Below are 20,899 nucleotides of genomic sequence, written 5' to 3' on the forward strand. Positions count from 1 at the left end.
GAGATCAGAGAGCTTACTAATTTTTTAGAAAAATTTTATTATGCTACAAAATAATTTTCTGGTATATATTATCCTACTGTTACACAAATATTGTGGTATATTTGTGGAATTTCTGTTGTATTTGGTAAGTATAAAAAAATCCAACTTATGCACCGGCCATTAAAGAAATGATTTTAAAATTTAAAAAGTATTTTTTCCCTATTCCCGAAGTTTATTTAATTTCTACTCTACTTAACCCATCTTTAAAACTAAGAGGTGCAAAGGGACTTGTTCGTAAAATTTATGAGAATTTAGAAATTCAAGAAAATGAACAACCATCTCTCGAAAACTGCCAAGCTAGCATATATTCTTATGCTAGATCAATGTTTGATAAATATAAATCTATGGATACAACTGGTTGTGAAACTGCTCCTTCTACTTCTAAGTCTAGAGCAAAAGTTTTATGGGAAGATATGGATGATATAACAGGTTTTGATTCCTCTATTGATGATGAACTTGATTCTTATCTTAATCAAGGATTGGAAAATATTAAAGACGAAGAAGGCAAGGAACAACTTTTGTCATGGTGGAGGGAGCGTGGCAAGGCTTTTCCAACACTTTCAATTATGGTCCGAGATATTCTGGCTATTCAAGCATCATCAGTAGCATCGGAGAGTGTTTTTAGCGCGGCAAGATTTCAAATTGGAGATCATAGACATTCATTAGCGGAGACATTCATTAGCGGAGGACAGTCTAGAGATTTCCGTATTATTCAGAGATTGGATTAATACAGAAAGAAGAAATCTTGGTTTTGAAAAATTAACCACTAGGGAAGAAGAAGAAGAATACAATGAGATACTAACCACTGGGAGCGATGACGACATGGAGCTCATGGAACATCAATCAACATTGCCAATTCCAGCAGAATGTCCGAGAGATATTATTGATAAGTTACAAAGAAGCTATATAGCAGCTTACAAATATTAGTATGATAATTTGTAATTGGCTACTAAGAGGCCTAGTTCAAACAGAACACTTCCTAGAAGGTGGCTGCGTAGATTAGTTGCTCTTCAAAAGAATTATATTTGTATTTGAGATTTGAAAGTTCTATTAATAAAATAAAAGTCTCTAAGCGTTGAATTTTATTTATGAATTGTCTTAGTTACTTAATAGTTAATACTTTGAAATTATATTAAATAAATTATAACTCTATTACAAATTTATAATTACTAGAATATTTCATTACAAGTCTTTTGTTTTAATACTTTATAACTCTTTACTTAGTTTTCTAATTTTCATTTTAACATAGTAACATTTAAGTTTATTAAATAAGTCAAAAATTTAGCCGTTGCAAACTTTAAAAACATAGTAAATTTCAAAAACTAGACATTTTTTTTAAAAAAAAATACACTTAAGGCCCACGAACCCGTCCCGTCCCATCCCGTTTGTTAGCGGGACGGGATGGGACGAACGTTTCGTCCCGTTTGTCCCATCCCGTTTCGTCTCGTCTCGCCTCCATCTCGCTTAAATATCGTCCCGTCCCGTCCCGTTGGACAGCCATAATGAGTTCAAACCTTTTCAGATTTGGAATTCTTTAAGAACTTGTATTCTAGATCTAAAAATTTATTGAAGGAAATCAAAAGGGTATTGATTAATATTTGTGAAATTGTTTAGGTGAAGCTCGTACTAGAGTTTGAGATTCATTTGGTGATGTTTTTTGACCTATTTTGTATGGAGCTTCGTGAGCTGAGTACCAAGGAAACGGAACCCAATCTATTTATAAATTTGTATAATAGTCTATAACAATATAAAATATGTATAAATATCTCTTCTATACTAGTAATATATACTTTTAAACAAGATTGATACATTAATTATAATAAGTGTATAATAATGTATAAATGTACGTACATTATTGCAAAAAGAATGTTGGCTATACAGACAAAAACTTAAAAACATGACTACAGAAGTGCAATACAGTTCAGACTGTATTTTGTGCAAAATTTCCTTCTTAAAAAGTAACGTTGTAAAGAAAATTAGAAAAATATGTTTTTACAAAAACTTTTCTCTAAGACTTCAAATTCCTTTTTAGACAAATAAGCGCCACTTAACTGTCATGAAGATTTCTAGCCTATTTGGCCAAAAGTATTCATTTTCTTCTAAATACAACTTTTTGGAAAAAAATAGTGCTTTTGATTAGAACAAGAATTTATTTTTGAGAAGAAGAAAGAGTAAGTTTTGTTCAAAAGTACTTTTTTTAAACAAGAACACTTGTAAGAAAATAAATCTTGAAGCATTTTTTAAAAGTTTGACCGAGTACTAATTGATGCTCAAAAATATTTTTCGAATTGATTAGTCAAACACCAAAAGTATATTTGAAAAAATTCTTTTAAAAAAGAACATTTATCAAAATAAGGTGATTTTAGAAATTCCAAATAGGCTATTAGTTGATAAGAAGTACAGTAAGAAGTATGAAAAATTTCTGCAGTCCTTTAAGCCTAAAAATTTGATTTGTTTTACATATTTCTTGTACAATTTTCAAAAGCGTATATTTTGTTGCCATATTATCTGGATATACAGTAACCCCTCGATTCTCAACATTTTTGCATCTTTGTCTTTTTGTGAGTCTTAGTTTTCTTTCTCCTTTTTGGTTTATTGGTATCAGATCTGATAGAGAGTTCCTTTATCATGTTATCGGAGAAGTTATCAAAGCTGGCGCAACAGGCTTTTGCATCGGTGATACTCTTGGATGCAATTTGCCCAGTGAATTTGGACAATTAATTGCTGACATAAAAGCCAATACTCCAGGAGTCGAAGATGTAATCATTTCAACACACTGTCACGACGATCTTGGCCTTGCTACTGCCAACACCTTAGCTGTATGTGTTCAATTCCTAATTTTATGTCTAACAGTAGCGCATACACTGACTGTAAAGACTAAATTGCCTAATAAAATACTCCATTGAAGTTTACATGTGTTGAATTTCAGGGAGTGTGTGCAGGGGCAAGATTAGTAGATGTGACTGTCAACGGCATTGGTGAAAGAGCTGGAAATGGTTCTCTAGAGGAGGTCAGTTTGTGTTTAAACTTTTGTACAAATAAACTTCAATATTATTTGAGGTCCATAGACTTAAGAGAAGTAATGGCATAGTTGAAAAATATATGGGGATTCTTTTGCACTTTTCACTACTTATATATGGTCCATTTCGCTTAATTCATCTTTTAACTTTCCCTTTACTGAAATAGATTGTGATGACACTAAAATGTCGTGGAGAGCAAGTACTCGGTGGTCTCTACACTGGGATTAATTCAGAGCATATAATCGAGACAAGCAAAATGGTACTACTGTACCTCTACTCTTAGCTAGAGATATTTTACCAGTTTTAAAGCTGCTTTTTTTTTTTTGGTGCTTTTCTATTGACCAATTTTATTATATTTGTAGGTAGAAGAGTACAGTGGGCTTGAGGTGCAGGCACATAAGGCCATTGTTGGAGCTAATGGATTTTCCCATGAAAGTAGCCTCCATCAGGTTTTGTGTTATTTTGTCTAATTAGAAGTTAATTAGTAGATGCAAAGGATACACCGTCAATCATAGATTACTGATTCAGGATCTTGTCACCTACTGATGCAGGAGTAAGACTGTGTTGTGGGCCGGGCCCAGCCCGTGACCGTTTGCAAACGGGCCAAACCCTACCGGTCCTAAAAGTCCACAGTGGACTGGTCCTCACCAAATAGCTCGCGAGACCGGGATCGGCAGGTGGGCTTGGGCCGGTTCAACCAGGCCAAACGGCTATAATTACACTTTTTCAAAAAAATAAAAAAATAAAAAAGGGCAACGGCCTGAAATTTAAAAAGTAGCCATTGGCCTTCAATTTTAGCCGTTTGGCATTTTCAAAAATAGTCATTTGACCCCCAAACTTTGTTTTAACCCCAAACTTTTTATAATTACACTTTTTCCCTATTCTCAACTATAAATACCTCCTCATTCTTTCATTTTTACTCACAAATTCATCAATCTCTCTAATTTTCTTCTATAATTGTTTACTTTATTATTGCAATTTCGTGAAAAATTGTGAAGTTGGTGAATTGAAGTATTCAAGTCTTCAACGATATTCAATTTTCAAGAAGTTGTTCGTCACTTCGGTAAACTCGTTTCAACTCTTAAGTTTTAATATTATAGTTTTGTTTGTTTAGTTAGTATAATTATAATTAATATGGACTTTTCTTTGAAAAAAATATTTGGTGGTAAGGGTAAGGGAAAATCTAAAATTGGTGAATCAAGTCGCCAAGCTACTACTCTTCCCCCGGCTCCCCGACCCAGACCTGTTATCCGTCCTCCTCCACCTGTTATCCGTCCTCCTCCACCTGTTATTCTTGATAGTGATAACCCTTGTTTTCAATTTTCCGATAGTTAATTTTGTCATGATGTTGCACCAGGTCAACAATTAAATGATGAAATTATGAATGTTCTTTATCCTAATCAAACTATCTTTGAAAATGATGAGGAAAATGATGATTTAGATGAAACGCAACCGGATTTAGATGATACACCTACTAGTCCTGTTAATAACCCAACTGATAATAATCCAAATGATGCCCCGCTTGACCTTCCTGTAGTAACCCCCTACTTTTAATAGACAACCTTCTAAACGGCCCGAAACATCTCTTGTTTGGCACTTTTTTACTCAACTAAGAGAATAAAATAAGGTTAAGTGTAAAACTTGTGGGTCTTTAATGGCTCACAAATATACTGGAGACCGTAGCAGCGGGTTCAAATCAAGTAACAATCAATTTGACGATAATGAAGATTTTCATCCCAAATAAAATCATTTTGAAATACTACATGAAGACTTTCAACCATATATTTTCAACATTCTTATTGCTGGGTCTTTAAAACCAAAAGGTTTTTTTAAACCCGTGGTCACTTTTAATGCACGTGGCTCCAATTTTAACTCATACCCGTTTTTAATAATGACAAACAACAGTGATGAAGAAAGAAGGTGAATCAAAATTCGTCAAGAAAATTTAGGTGAAGGGGAGAATTGTTAGGATTTTGCCCTGAATATTTTTATCTATTAGGACTCTATTTCTTGAAGGAATGAAAAAAAACTCCTAAAAAGAATAAATATCTTTCATATGTCTTATCCTTTTGTTGGAAAAATTTTGTACTTCTATAAATTGACGTTTTTTCCTCACAACAAGAATAACAACAATCCACAATGTAGTCATTAAAAAGTCTTGTTTAGGAGAGATTTTTCTCTCAATAATTTTTATATTTTTATACTAATTTTTATATGTAGATCAATTTACCAAACCCCATTATAATGTCATATTCTTTAGTATATTTTTTACTTGTTTGATTTATTGTCCATCAACTTTGCATTGTTAGCTTTTGCATGCGTTATGTTATTTCGATCCCAATATAAAGCTAGTAACTTTCGAGGTGCCATGAGGGTATTTATGAGACCCCTATCATTTTTTCTTATATTAAAAGAAAATATTTAACCAGAATAGATCATCATTTTGTACAATAGATTGAGTACATCACAATCCAATAGAGTTACAGATTTGTTTGACTTAATTGGATTTTATAGGACGTGGTAGTTTAAATTCGTATAAAACTGGTTAAATAGAATTTCTATTACATGAGGATCATAGGAGAAAGGAAATATATAGTTAGAATCAAACTCACAGTTATTGTACGTGAAAGACTTTTATCGGTATCATTAAATTGTTCGTATTCCGCTATAGTTTAGGTTTAAAAGGGTCCTCCCTCAATTTCAATTGTGACGACACATTTTGCTTATCGATAATTAATTTGATTAAATTTTGAGGCTAAACTAGATTAGTTCAACTCAATATTTCAAAATTGAAATTTGGATATTCACAAATAATACGAAAAGTACTATAAGTTGTAATTTTTCTCATGTCAATATGATCAATTTTTGTAAAAAAAATATTACAATTTAACTTTCGATAAGCGAAATGTGTCATATAAATTTAAACGGATGGACTATGTATTTATACCTCTTCCACTCTCATGTTTTGTCAACAAGGGTTCTTTTGTTCGAAGTAAATATTGAAGTGACACTGAAGCCATGACTTTCACCTCTAACCAACAAAAATCAGGTGAGTTGGTTGTTGGAGACCTTCTTTTTCAATCTACCTTCTCTTTTGTCACTCCTTAGGAACTCTTTCGCACTCTCTCGACATGAGAACATGGTTTGAGATGAAGGAAACTCAATTAGAAGTCATCATATGTATTATGTATATATGAAGTTAAAGAGAACTGAGGGGGTTATGGACTAATTATACGTGCTAGTGGTTTTCAAACATCTTTTCACTTTTAGTGTTTTTTTTTGCCAGCTATCAATGAGAGATTTCATGTTCGCACACTCCAACAAATATTTAGCTTTGAATCTTGCAAGTAACACTTTTGTGTACGATCGAAATCGAGCTCATTTATTGCCTGAAAGATTGGGATTAAAATGTAATGAATTAATACCGACCCCGGGTTCCATCGAACCAGTTGGATATGAGATTAGAAAACCCGTCATCGAGATTAGGAGGTCCTCACTTTTGGTACATAAAAATTTATAACACTTTATCACTTTCAGCTGAGGAATTTGCTACACTTGGAGATGCAAAAACCTCAATTAAAATAAATGCTCAAACAATTTATAATGCTTATCAACTTGCCTTAGATCATGCTAGAACAAATGTTCCAACTCCTACTTCGTCTAGTTTCCAATCATCTAAAAGAACTGCGGGCCTAAAAGCCCTTAGTTCTTGGACGGAGTTCAGGAGTTCTCAAGGTGATAATATTGGTGATAGTTCACAACTAAATGAGCTTCAAGTTTATTTGTTGCAGGGACTTGAATCAGAGAATCCCGACGGCTCCTTCGATGTTTTGGAATAGTGGAAGGACAAACAAAAATACTATCCGGTTCTTTCAAGGATGACTCGAGATATTTTAAGTGTCCAAGCTTCAACAGTGACATCGGAGAGCGCTTTCAGTCAAGCGAGGCTTCAAATTGGTGATCATAAAGTGTATATGAGGGAGATCTTGGAAAAATCAGTACTCTACAGAGATTGGATCCGTTCGGAAAGAAGAAATTTTGGACTTGCAGAATCACAAGCGGAGATAGATGAAGCTTATGAAGAAATGTTGCGGAACTTGCACAGGATGCTGCTTCACCCGGAAGCGGTGATGAACAAGCTTCTTTTCCACCACCACCAACGGAAATTCCTCCGAACCTTGAAGGATTTATGAGATTTGTTAGAGATAATACGTAGACTAATATGTAGCTTGTACTTTGGCACATCTTCCTTAGTTTTTCCCCTTTTAATGGTGGTATTAATACCTTGTTGTGCTCATTCCATTGGGGAGAGGAAGACTAAGAAAGATATTGTCATTCTTTGTTAATGTCGTGTAATAGTAAAATATTTAAGACATTCCCTTGAATATTTCTTTGCAATTTATTTTGTGTTTAAATTTGATATAATATAATATATTATATATATATATATATATATATATATATATATATATACTAAATACATATAATATATATAAGGCAATATATATATATATAGTTTACAAGAAATTGCCTTAGATAAAAAAAAATCAAAAAAATAGCCCGAAACACTTAGGCTCGTTTAGGCCCGTGGGCCCGACCCATTTAGCCCTGGACCATGTGGGCTTAGGCCCACAGTGGGCCGGTTCCACCCATCCGGACCGTTTAGCTCGGAACCGCCAAAGTCCGGGACCGTTTGGCCCGGACCGTTTAGCCCATTTAGGCCCGAGCCCGGCCCAGAATACAGCCTTATGCAGGAGCTTGTCAATTAATTATGTAGCAGCTTGTCAACAATGAAGCAGCGTGTAACGCAACAGTTTACCTTTCTTTTGTCTTCTAGTGGATTTTGTCCCACATTAATTGTTGAAGTAAATCTACTCAAGATATGAGTCTATAGGAAGGCCTTACGAGCTTTAAATAAGAACCATCTCTACATTGAGCAAACATTTATATGAAGCATTGTGCTCTAATTTTTTTTTTTTTTTGGTGGTAAATATATTTTCTATTATTTGAGAACAATGTACAATTATAACAATTTCCCCTAAAGTTAGACATGCAACCTCAACTTTATCGTACATCAAGAACTTCTTCGACTTTATCTAATACACACAAATTCCTATAGTATTTAGAAAATACCAACTAGTTGCACCTGGCTAGAAGTTCTCACTTCTACATCATGGATAGAAATTCACTGCAATATGCTTGGTTAGCCTTGGCAGTTTACTCCCTCTGCAGTGTACATCTTGTATGATCATCATTGTAATCACATCCGCTGGTCTTCTCTTGTTTTGGAACAATTTTAGGTTCCTTTCCCGCCAAACGTAGTAAATGCTCTCAGAGAAAGCCATCATATAGATTTCAGCTTTCCCACATTTATCATTTGCATTGCGTACTGCCTATGATATCCCCTCATTCCATTCCAATACAACTCTTTTAATACTTTTCCATTTTAGAATTTGCTGCCATATCTTAGCTGCCACATTGCACTCAAAGAATAGGTGTTGAGTGGTTTCTTGGTCTTGCTCACACAGAGGGCATATTGGACTACTTTGGATTGCCATTTGATTAGTCTATCTCTCGTGTACAACCTGTTTTGCACTGCCATGTATAGAATGAATGACCATCTTGGATTGCTTTGGTTATTGCATATTAGCCTCCTCCAATGAGTTTTGGGGTAGTCACTCTTCATCTTATTATACATTGCCCTTATTGAGATGTTGTCCATGTTCATGATCTCTTCTACTGTTAAGCCAGCATCCTCAAGGTATTATCCTGCTTTGAGAATCTTTTGCACAACCCAGGAGACTTGCTTTGGATTCACTCCTCTTATTGTATTCCCCTTTATATAATATGTATGAACCCACCTGATCCATACTATTCCATAAGGCAATGTTTGTTACATTTATGCCTTCTGCTACTTTAGGTAGACATAGTTTATCCTAGGCAATCAGAGCCTTTTTTGAACATTCTGCAGCTCCTGTCCAGAGGTATATTCTACATATTGTTTCAATCAGCTGGATGATCTTTATAAGCAGTATGAATATTTGGGACCAAAAGTTCTAAATAGTTGTGAGAGCACTTTAATTAGGTACAACCTACCTGCATAAGATAAGAATCTTGCAGTCCATGAGGTGCCTTCCTATCATCTTGTCCAGTAGTGGTGGACATTGTTCTATTGATAGCCTTTTTGAGCTTAGAGATACTCCTAGGTATCTGAATGATAAAGTGCCAACTTTGAAGACTAATGCTTGAGTTAATTCCTGTTGAATAGATGGTTAGACCCCTCCAAAGTAGATAGAGTTTTTCCCTTGAATTGCAACTAATCCAGATGCCTTAGAGAAATTCTTAAAGCATTCAAAAAGCATCTTAGCGGAGATCACATCTCCTCTGTAAAATAACAGTAGGTCATCTGAAAATTCTAGTTGTACTATATTCAGCTTGGCACACCTAGGATGATAATTGAAGTTTGGTTTATCCTTCAAAGCCTTCAGTAGTCTAGTAAAGTATTCCAATGCTATCACAAAGAGATATGGTGATAGGGGATTACCCTGTCTCACTCTTCTTTTTGTAGCAAAATGGTGTAGTTGCCTTACAATTAACTATGATAGAGTAGGAGATTGTTTTGACACATATCATAATCCACTTCACAAAGTTCTCAGGAAAATTCAACCCAATGAGGACTTGCTCTAGGAACACCCACTCTAAGGAGTCATAGGATTTTTGCATATCTATCTCGAGCATGCATATTGGTGAAATTTCTTTTCTCCCATACCCCTTTACTAATTCATGACTGAGGATAATATTATCATTAATGATCACCTGACCATGCAGAAAGGCAGCTTGGCCTTTATTAATCAGTTCATTCATGACCCCCTAAAGCCTATTTTTTAGAATTTTAGATGTAATTGTATACAATGTGGTGCAACAGGATATAGGCCTAAACTCTTTCACAGAGGAGGGGTTCTTAACTTTTGGGGCTAATGTGACAACAGTGCAATTAATTAGTTCATACATGACATTAGTCTCGAAGATGTTAAGGACTACATTAGTTACCTCATCCCCAATAGTAGCCCATGCCCTTTTGAAAAAACATGAATTAAATTCGTCACCTCTTGGGGATTTTGAATCATCAATCCCTTGTAATGCCTGGTAGACTTCTTCTTTGGTGGATGCTCTGCTAAGTGCTTGTTGCTAGCTTCTTGTAAGTATAAGACATTTAGTCATTATATCAGGTTGTATAGCATGCATTGATGCATTAGCAGTCCCTAGCAGTTGCTTATAAAACTGAAGTATCTCTTCTTCTATCCATTTATCTAATTGTAGTATAACTCCTGTACTAGACACTAGTGCCTTGATATGGTTTTGTGTTATCCTATTCTTCATGCTAGTAAAGAAATAAGCAGAGTATGAATCACCAAGTTTCCACCACCGAATCCTGAACTTCTACTTATATATTTTTCCCCTGTTAGGTCTCACTTTTCAAGTTGCATCCTTAATTCCTTCTCTATTTCAAAGAGCTCTTGTGGGTGATTTGGATTTCTCATATCCTCCTGCATAACTTTCAGTTTGTCTCTGATGTCCTTCATTTACTCTAACGCCCCAGAAAATTCATTAACATTCAAATTTTTTATAGTAGTCTTGACATGTTTAAGTTTATCCCATATACCCTCCATATATTATGAAATATTGGTTTGGATCCAACTTCCTTCTACCACATTGGTGAAGTCTGGATGCTCTACTATACAACTCATGAACTTGAAAGTCTTCTTCATGTAGTTCCTGATCTGCCTAGTTCAATGCTAAGTGGTGAATGGTCTGACAAGATTGGATCCATCACTTGCACTGGTGTAGGTGGCATTTTATTCATCCATACTGAATTTACTATAGTTCTGTCAATCCTACTATATGTGTGGTTATTGCTCCAAGTATATATTCTTCCTATTGTCTGCAATGTTGTCATTCCAGCTTCAATCATGAATTTCCTGAAGTCTCTTGTCTCAACACCATGAAGCATGTCCTCCACATTCAAGATGGCATTGAAGTCCCCCATTATTAGCCAGGGTTGTTGATGCTATGATTTTAATTTCTCCAATTGGGCCCAGAACTCCAGTCTGTCCTTAATACTATGTAGACTATATACATCAGCAAAATGGCACTCAACATTTGTAGATGTACCCCTGATTGAGACATATATGAACTGAGGTTTAACACTCAATTCATTTACCACTACATGATTTAGGTTCCAAATCAACCATATTCTTCCTTTGTGTGTAGTAGATACATTTGTGATCCATCCCCAACCAGTTGTAATTTTATTTAATATATGACCAACTTTGTTCTCTTGATCAACTCAATGCTCTATTATTGCTAGAATAATATTATTTTCTTTAATAAAGTCCCTTATCTCCTTTTGTTTATACAACTTATTCATCCCTCTAATATTCCAAGTGATTATCTTCATCTTGGTATGAAAGAAAATTGATTCATTTCCTCTGCCTCTATACCACTACCTCCCCCTTCTTCATATTGTGGATACTGGAATTTTATTCTTTGATAATAAGCTTCTTCATTGAGAATTGAATCCATTTGTACTGATAAGTTATTGTGCACCCTCTACGTTTGTTGTTTTAGTTAGCTTCCCAGTTGATCTACCTATAACTTCTGTCCAACCAACCTCTCCTTCTTTGGCGTTCCCCTTGTTTTCTGGAACTTCCTTGCCATTTGTGGCCTCACCTTGTATCAATGTTTTAATTTGGCCCGCTTTCATCCAGACCTTCTTAGTTATTTTCTTCTGATTCCTTTGTTGTCGGTCCTGATATTTTAGAACCTGATGCTGCTTTAATTTTTTATTCTGTTGGAAGCAATGTCCCACTTGCAAGCATGTAAGGTAGTACATGGGTTTCGAGTCGTAAATGATCTCATGTTCAAAGACTTCCTCGTTAAGATATTCTACTTTTACACTTTTTGGCAATGGTCGAGTGACATCAATATTAATTAGCATCCTTGCATAGGAAACCCTCTCTATCTTTGTTGTGCAATCATCTGCATACAAAGGATTCCCTAATCCACTTCCTATTCGATTTAGAGAGTTCATACTCCAGCAATTCAATAGCAATTTGGGGAGTTTAATCCACAAGAGTATAATTTTTAATACCTCTTCATCAAAGTTAAAGTTGGGATAAGTTTATTGTTGATTATATAAGACCCTAAGAACAATACATCATTTCGATCCTCCATGCAAATGAATCTGATAATGCCCTGAGGAGGGGTTATAACTTGTTTTGGATTTGATTTGCATATCTTCAAATTGTCAAGTTTGCAAAAATAGTAGGTGTCAGACAACAAAATTTGCAATTGCAAATTGCAATAATCAATCGTTTTGATTGGTGGAAGATTGGGTGCTATCGCCTATATAAGGAGAGCTTCGGCTCTCATTTCTACACATTAATTCTCAGAGAAACATATATCAGAGAGCATAAAAAGCAGTGTGAGGTATTAACAGGCGGTGTAGCATGTGAGGGAAAATAAAAAGTGTGGACAATATTGTATTGAGGTGGGAATATCAAAAGAGGATTATTCTTTTTGAGTGTGTAGTGATCATTAGAGTAATTTATTCGGGACTACGGAGCGTAAAATTCTTTATTATAGTGGATTACTTTGCTCTTCTCGGACTCGTGATTTTTTCCCTTATTCAGAAGAGTTTTCCATATTAAAATCTTTGTGTTCTTATTGTTCTTTTTGTTAATTACCGTATCTCGGTATTATTTTATTATTCCGCTGCTATTACCATATATGTTATTATTGTGGTGGGTTTATTCCTAACAACATGATCAAAACCTAAAGCCATTCTATATCTTCAAATCTTGTCTGCTCCCAAAAATTCAATCTTATGCGTGTTGACTAATCTCATTAATCTTAATTAATATTGCTCATTTGGACTTCATCCCTTTTATATTCTACTATATATAATAACCTTAAATCATTAAAAAACTAAGATGGTGAGGGTTAATTTTGTGAGCTTTCAGTAGGACCTACCTTGGCTTTCTTCTTGTTCTTGTAGATAATTCCTATTTGTTTCTCTTTTGCAACTGGATTTGGATCTTCTAATTTCTTGTATGTGTCATTATCCATCAGCTGGTTGAGACTAGACTTCTTCATCAGAAGAGTCCATTGTTAATTTTCTCCTCCTCTTATTGTTCTGTTAATTAATGTCTCACTGTCTTGATCTTGTAATAAGTCTAGACCATGCTTCTCATCATTTTGTCTCACTGTCCTAATTTTTGCTTTCTCTTTTTGTTGTTCCCACTTTTGTTTGTTTTAGTCTTGCTATCTCTAGCTTGAGTTTTTCCTAGTTGAGTCTACTTACTCTAAAAAATGGATAACAATTAAATTTATAAGTGGCTTTAAGGATACGCGGATTAATTCAAAACAAACGATAAATTGTGTTAGATTAAAAAAAATAAAAGATGCAGTATATCAAACCACTTGTGGAGGAGGATTCCAGACTTAATAACAGCCTTAGTAAAATATCCGCCCTCGATCCCGGACTCACCATGACCAAGCACTGATGAACAAGAACAAGAACTTTAAATAATAGAGAAAATAATAGTGTATTGCCTTGCTATGCGTGTGTTACAATGTTGTTAATGAATATTCATATTTCCCTTTATATAATAAGGGAGTTTGACCCTAAGTAAAATTCTATAAAAGATAAAAATCTTCTACTTAACTAATTATCGGTTCTCTATTGATACGTGCTGAGACTCACGCAGTGATACCCGACCAGTCGCGGATATCACGGCTTTCTGTTGGTCGTACCCAATCATTTGATAATGTTCTTCTAGGCCTTTAGGGTTCGAACCGGACCCGGGGGCCATGGTCCCGATATTCCCTAGGGAAGTTGTTGGCCCAAGTTCAGGTGAAGTTTTGAAGAATGACAAATGAACTCAGTCATGGACCAGGTTCATCATGTGAAGCATAGTATTTATCAATCTAGACATGTGAGATACACGTGAAGGAGATAATTCTCAGTAATCAAGCAACAATATCTCCTGAACTGATCGAAAAGGTTGCATATTAGATGAGGAGAGAAAGTCTCCTTATGGGAAGAGGACACAATCACACAATCCAGATAAATGATAGGGTTGGAGTTTGTATTGAACAAGGACTCAACTTCGATGGAAGATCAGAAATTGAGTCTCAATCAAACTCTGATTACTAACTCATTAAATAATAGTGATTGTTCTCTTTTACAGGTGTTGCACATACGCAGAAGTTAAACGTGAATAGGGAGCAAAATAGCAACGCTTTTTGCAAGCAGTTCGTGTGTAATTCAAGTGTGCAAACTTGAAGCTACTTGAACGAGATTGAAGAACCAGTTCCATTGTGTTTATTCTTATTCTAGTTCAATTGTAGTAGGTGGTTTAAAGTTATACCTTTTCAGCTTTCATAGAAGCATTTGTAATAGGTACTTTGAGTGGTCAAGTTATAGGCTAACTTGAAGGTGTCGCAACAGTTGAGGCTGTGTGCCACACAGGGATTAGAGTTAATCCTTAGGTTTACAAAGAGTTTTATAAATACTATTTTGGCTCAGTGATTTTAGTGGATGTTTGGGAAAATCCTACTGAGTAGTAGATCGTGGTTTTTTCACCTTTTGAGCCAGGTATTTTTCACGTAAAAATCTTTGTGTTCTTTATTTTCTGTACTTTTAATTCCGCAACAGTAGCAGTTAGAACACCTAGAAAACCAGGTTCTTCTAGATGGAAAAATTGGGTACCACACAAATCACTCCCCTCTTGTGTGGTATTGACGTTTAGAACATCAATTGGTATCAGAGCGGGTTATCCTTGAAGAGGCTAACACCTTAAGAAAATATTAACATGAGTACACCACCTGGGAACTGGGAAGGGCAAGCTAGTGCCAGGCCTCCACTGTTCAATGGACAGTACTACTCTTGGTGGAAGAACAGGATGAAGGATCACATCATAGGAGAAGACTATGAACTCTGGGACATAGTCACTAATGGTCCTTTGGCAACTACAATGAAAAATGAGGAAGGAGTGGTTGTGCCAAAGACAAGGGCTGACTGCACTGCTGAAGACCTAAAAAAGTGGGAGAAAAATGCTAAGGCCAAGAAATGGCTTGTGTGTGGACTAGGTCCAGATGAGTACAGTAGGATCCAAAGCTGTACTAATGCCAAGGAGATATGGGACACTTTGCAAGTAGCTCATAAAGGAACACCTCAAGTGAAAAGATCTAGAGGAACACTGCTGTATTCTTAATATGAGAACTTTACTATGAAGGAAGGAGAAACTACCCAAGAGATGTATACTAGGTTAACTACACCGATAAATGAACTTAAATCCCTTGGAAGGATTATTCTTGAAGAAGACAAGGTTGAGAAAATCCTGACAAAGGTTCTGCCAGTCTCATGGGAAAGCAAAATCACGGCCATTCAGGAATCCAAGAATATTGCTACTCTCAGACTGGATGAACTGATTGGAAATCTTACTATTTATGAACTGAGAAGGCAACCATGAAGATGGATACACCCAAGAAGGAGAGAAGCCTAGCCTTCAGAATTGCTGAAGGTTCAAATCTGGAAGATGATGAGATGGCTATGATCATTAGAGAATTCAAAAAGTAGCTGATGAGAGGAAAGGGTCCTTCAAGAGGTACAACTTTCAAAAAGTCAAGAGCTCTTGAGAAACAAATAAATGAGGGTCGCTACAAGTGTGGTAAGACTGATCACATGATCAAGAACTGCCCTCAATGGGAAATTGAGTGGAAGAAATAAAGGGCTAAACGAAGGAACAGGTTCAACCAAAAAGGAACAAAGGTTCAACCAAGGCTATGGTTGCTGCTTGAGGAAAAACTTCAGATGAAGATTCGAAAGATGAAGCTGAAGAAGAACAAGCACTGATGGTCATCGGAGAATCAGATGATGAACAAGAGGTAAGTATCCTTCATCTCAAAAATAAGATTAAATTTTTGTCTAAAGAAAAGTTGGCTGAGCTACTACTAGACTTCATTGATGAGTCTGAGATAATTAACAATGAGAAAGAAGTTCTGTCTAGGGAATGTGTGATCCTAAAAGCAAAATGCAAAAATCTAGAGTCTAGGTCTAATGAGAGTGATAACACAAATGCTGAGTTGAAGAACCAAGTTCTTGAACTTGATGACAGTGTCCTAGAACTTAGGTCTGAAAACTTAAAACTGAAACTAGGAACAGGAAAGAAGAAAGCTGATCACACATATCTCACTCTAGAAGAAAACTTGGGAAAAATGAAAGATGAATTGTATAAGAAAGATGAACTCATCAAAGTCCTGAAGGAAGATCTAGGAAAGGTGAAACATGAACTAGACAGAACTTGCAAGTGGAACAAGGCTTCTGATGCACTCTCTTGGCTGCAAGAGCATCATAGTAGCAACAAAAGAGGACTTGGCTATGGGACTCAAACTCCAAAATGGGACTCTAGAAGCAAGTACCTCACTCTTCCTGAAAATAAAATCTGCACACACTGTGGCAAGGCTGGCCATTACAAAAATGAATGTAATGCAAAAGAAAAGGCCTGTCAAAAGAACAAAGTCTTTGTTCAAGAGAAAAACAAGCTGCCTGGGTGGGCAAGAAGGAATCTGATTCATCCTTTTGCCTATAGAAAGGGACCCAAACTAGTTTGGGTTCCTAAGACTAACCCCTGATTTCTTTTTGCAGGTCCAAGTGAAAGGGAGGAGCCAAATATGGTATATGGATAGTGGCTGCTCAAAATATATGACTGGGAACAAGGACCAGTTCCTTTCACTTGAGGACTTAAAATGAGGTAATGTCTCCTTTGGAAATGGAAAGAAATGTTAGATCATTGGGGTTGGAAAGATAGGCAAAACAGATTCTCATTCCATAAGAAATGTCTACCTGATAGATGGCTTGAAATATAGCCTAATAAGTGGGTCACAATTGTGTGACAGACGTAATCTTGTAGCTTTTACCTTTACAAATGCTTTGTGATTAACCTTACCACTGACAAGATTGTTTTGCAGGGAAAAAGAGTTAACAATATTTACATTGTAGATTTGTCTACTCTCTCAAAAAATGAACTCACTTGCTTAAATATGTTGGTTAATGATCCCCTCCTATGGCACAAAAGACTTGGTCATGGAAGTCTAAATCAGCTAAACAAATTAGTCTCTAAATACTTGGTGATAGGGTTACCTAATATCAAGTTCAAGGAAGATAAAGTTTGTGAGGCATGTGCAATGGGGAAGCAGGTAAGATCATCCTTCAAAAGCAAGAAAATGGTAAGTACAACCAAGTCGTTGGAACTGGTCCATATGGATCTATGTGGTCCAATGAGAACCATGAGCAGAGGTGGAAAGAAATATGGAATGGTGCTTGTCGATGATTATTCTAGATTTACCTGGGTTCTATTTCTAACCTCCAAAGATGAAGCATTCGACATGTTTATTGCATTTATTAGAAAAACTCAGAAACAATTAGGAAATCAACTTGCATCCATTAGGTCTGATCATGGAACTAAATTTGAAAATTCCAAGTTTGATGAATTCTGTGATGAAAATGGTATAGATCATAATTTCTCTGCCCCTAGGACCCCTCAACAAAATGGAGTAGTTAAAAGGAAGAATATAACTCTGGAGGACATGGCTAGAACCATGCTGCTTTCTAGTAAATTGCCCCACAGCTTCTGGGCAGAGGCCGTAAACACTGCATGTTACATAATCAATAGATGCATGACCAGACCTCTGGTAGAGAAGACCCCCTATGAGTTACTTAAAGGGAGAAAACCAAACATATCCCATCTTAGGGCATTTGGTTGCAAGTGCTATGTGCATAATAATGGAAAAGACTCCCTAGGTAAGTTTGATCCTAGAAGTGATAAGGGAGTATTCTTGGGATATTCTTCATATAGCAAAGCATATAAAGTGTTTAATAAAAGAACTCTGTGTGTAGAAGAAAGTGTGCATGTAGTGTTTGATGAAACTAACATTCTTTTTGAGAGACAAGAACATGAAGATGAAGCTATTGGGCTGGTAAATGATTTGACTGAAGTTTCAGCACAAGTAAAGTGGCATCAAAAGAAGGAACATGTGATGGAACAGGTTCCTCCATCCAGGGCAACCTGATAGGGGGAACTGATCAAAGAGAAATAGAAACCAATCCCCTAAAGGAACCTGTTTATGACCCTGTTCCTCAGCAACAGAGCATGTGAGAAACATTTAGCAGAAAGCAGTTGGTTGTGAAATCTCACAAGTATCAAAGTTCTCATTCTATTGAGAACATTATTACTGATCCAACATCTAGAGTCAAAACTAGATCACAACTAAAGAATCTGTGCGTTTTTTATGCTTTTCTATCTCTTATTAAACCTAAAAATGTTGTTGAGGCTTTGCAAGATGTTGATTGGGTGAATGCAATACAAGATGAACTCAACCAATTTGAAAGAAGTTAAGTTTGGCATCTAGTTCCGAGACCCAAGGACAGATCATTCATTGGTACAAAATGGGTCTTCAGAAACAAACTTGATGAAGATGGAACAGTTACAAGAAACAAAGCAAGACTGGTGGTACAAGGATACAGCCAAGAGGAGGGCATATACTATGATGAGATATTTGCTCCAGTTGCAAGACTAGAGGCAATCAGACTCCTCATAGACTTTGCAGCACACATGGAATTCACTCTTCATCATATGGATGTCAAAAGTGCCTTCCTGAATGGCTACCTAAAGAAAGAAGTGTTTGTGAAACAACCTCTAGGGTTTGAGAGCAAGGAATGTCCTGAGCATGTGTACAAGTTAGACAAGGCTCTCTATGGGCTCAAGTAGGCCCCAAGAGCTTGGTATGAACGACTATCCAAATTCCTACTGGAGCATGGTTACAAAAGAGGTAAAATTGACAATACCTTATATTTAAGGAAAAAAGGTAAAGATCTCTTTGTTATGCAAATATATGTGGATGATATCATATTTGGGGCTACCACTGATAGGCTAAGTAAGGACTTTGCAAAACTAATGGGCAATGAGTTTGAAATGAGCATGATGAGTGAGCTTAACTTCTTTTTAGGCTTGCAGATCAAACAAAGTCCAAATGGAATCATGATCCATCAGCAGAAGTATACAAAAGAGCTAATCAAAAAGTTTAAAATGGAGGAATCTAAAGAAATAGACACACCCATTGCAACTGCCACCAAATTAGATATTGATGAACCTGGTTCATCAGTCGATCAAAAGTTGTATAGGGGTATGATTGGTTCACTCTTGTATCTTACTGCAAGCAGACCTGACATCGTTTTCAGTATAGGGCTTTGTGCTCATTTTCAGGCAAATCCAAAAGAGTCCCACTTGACTGCGGTAAAGAGGATACTAAGATATCTGAAAGGCACCACTGATCTGTGTCTCTGGTATCCTAAAGGTAGTAATTTTGATCTAATTGGATATGCTGATGCTGATTATGCAGGTTTCTTAGTGGACAGGAAAAGCACCTCAGGTATGACACACTTCCTTGGTTCATCTCTTGTGTCATGGGCTACCAAAAAGCAAAATTCTGTGGCCCTATCTACTTCTGAAGCTGAGTATGTTGTTGTTGCTTCCTGTTGTGCTCAATTGCTATGGATCAAGCAACAGCTGGTAGATTTTCGAATTGATGTGGGATGTATTCCAATATTCTGTGATAACACTAGTGCTATAAGTATGACAAAGAACCCTGTTCATCATAAGAGGACTAAGCACATAGATGTTAGACACCACTTCTTAAGAGATAACTATGAGAAAGGATTGATTTCAATAGAATTCTGTGCTACTGATAAACAAATAGCTGACATCTTCACTAAAGCACTGAGTAGAGAAAACTTTGAGAGGAACAGGTTGGAGTTAGGGATGATTAAAATCACCTAATAGGTCTAGTTCAGAATGCACAAGAAAAAAAATATATTTTTTGGTTAAGAGTTCTAACTTTGTGTAAATATCTAGATCAATTCTTACTCAGTTTCATACTTTAATTAGTATACTCCTGTGACATGTGTATGACTCACTGATCTCTTATAAAGTTTCTTATATTTTGGCATTTGAGGCATGTTCAAGAGAGTTCTATTAACGAACCTGGTTCATCAGTACGTGTTCATATGAAAAGCTCAGGTATGTTTTCTATACTCTGCACAATTAGAAAGATTATTTTTCCAATCATGAGTAGAAGTCCTACATTCATCAAATTCCCAGAAATTCTATCCATTGAGCATTGAACCAGTTTCGTTCCCCTAGAACTCTAAAAACCGGGATTTTTGCCTAAAATCTAGCGATGCCTAATAATCACTAAGAGACCGGAATTACACCTTGATTAGACTTCTAATTGACCTCTGAAAAAGCTGTCGTTACTGCATTTAATTCTAATCATCTTTAAATATACACCACACCTCTTTTTCATTAGTCCATAACCGTCAAAATTCTTCTCAAGTTCTGATCACCCTTCTTCTCTCCAAAATTCCCAAATTTTTCTTAAGAAATAATCCACCATGACTAACACCCAAGATAATCCTGGCACCCCCCCACCAGTATCCCATTCGAATACATCCTCATCTACACCCCCTAGTGAAACCCCAAAACTTAGGTTTCGTAGGTAGAAAATGTCAGCCAGAAAAACTATAGCTTCTGGAGCTCTAAGAAAAGTTCTAAATGAGAAATTGAAGGCTAGCCAGAGGAAGGAAAGTCCTACTCAAGAATCTGACTCAAGCTCTGAGTCTGAAGCTTTTATTTCTGCCAGCGAAGGAGAAGAACATGGGTCTTCTAACACTGCCAAAATTCAAGAAACCCCTGGTGAGGTAAGTTCTTGTGTGGTAC

General features: G+C 36.1%; 1 protein-coding gene across 1 annotated transcript; it reads left to right on the forward strand.

Annotated features, from left to right (window-relative positions):
• The first annotated feature begins 1,936 nt into the window (after window positions 1-1,936).
• On the forward strand, window positions 1,937-7,439 carry LOC107772561 (2-isopropylmalate synthase A-like). Its single transcript, XM_075252829.1, has 5 exons — window positions 1,937-1,967; window positions 2,560-2,858; window positions 2,969-3,049; window positions 3,226-3,318; window positions 3,422-7,439. Exons 1-5 carry the CDS (start codon window positions 1,937-1,939, stop codon window positions 3,527-3,529), a joined length of 612 nt encoding a protein of 203 aa, XP_075108930.1. The 3' UTR covers window positions 3,530-7,439.
• Window positions 7,440-20,899: the final 13,460 nt, after the last annotated feature.

This window comes from Nicotiana tabacum, chromosome 5 (assembly GCF_000715075.1).
Source record: "Nicotiana tabacum cultivar K326 chromosome 5, ASM71507v2, whole genome shotgun sequence".
Taxonomy (NCBI): domain Eukaryota; kingdom Viridiplantae; phylum Streptophyta; class Magnoliopsida; order Solanales; family Solanaceae; genus Nicotiana; species Nicotiana tabacum.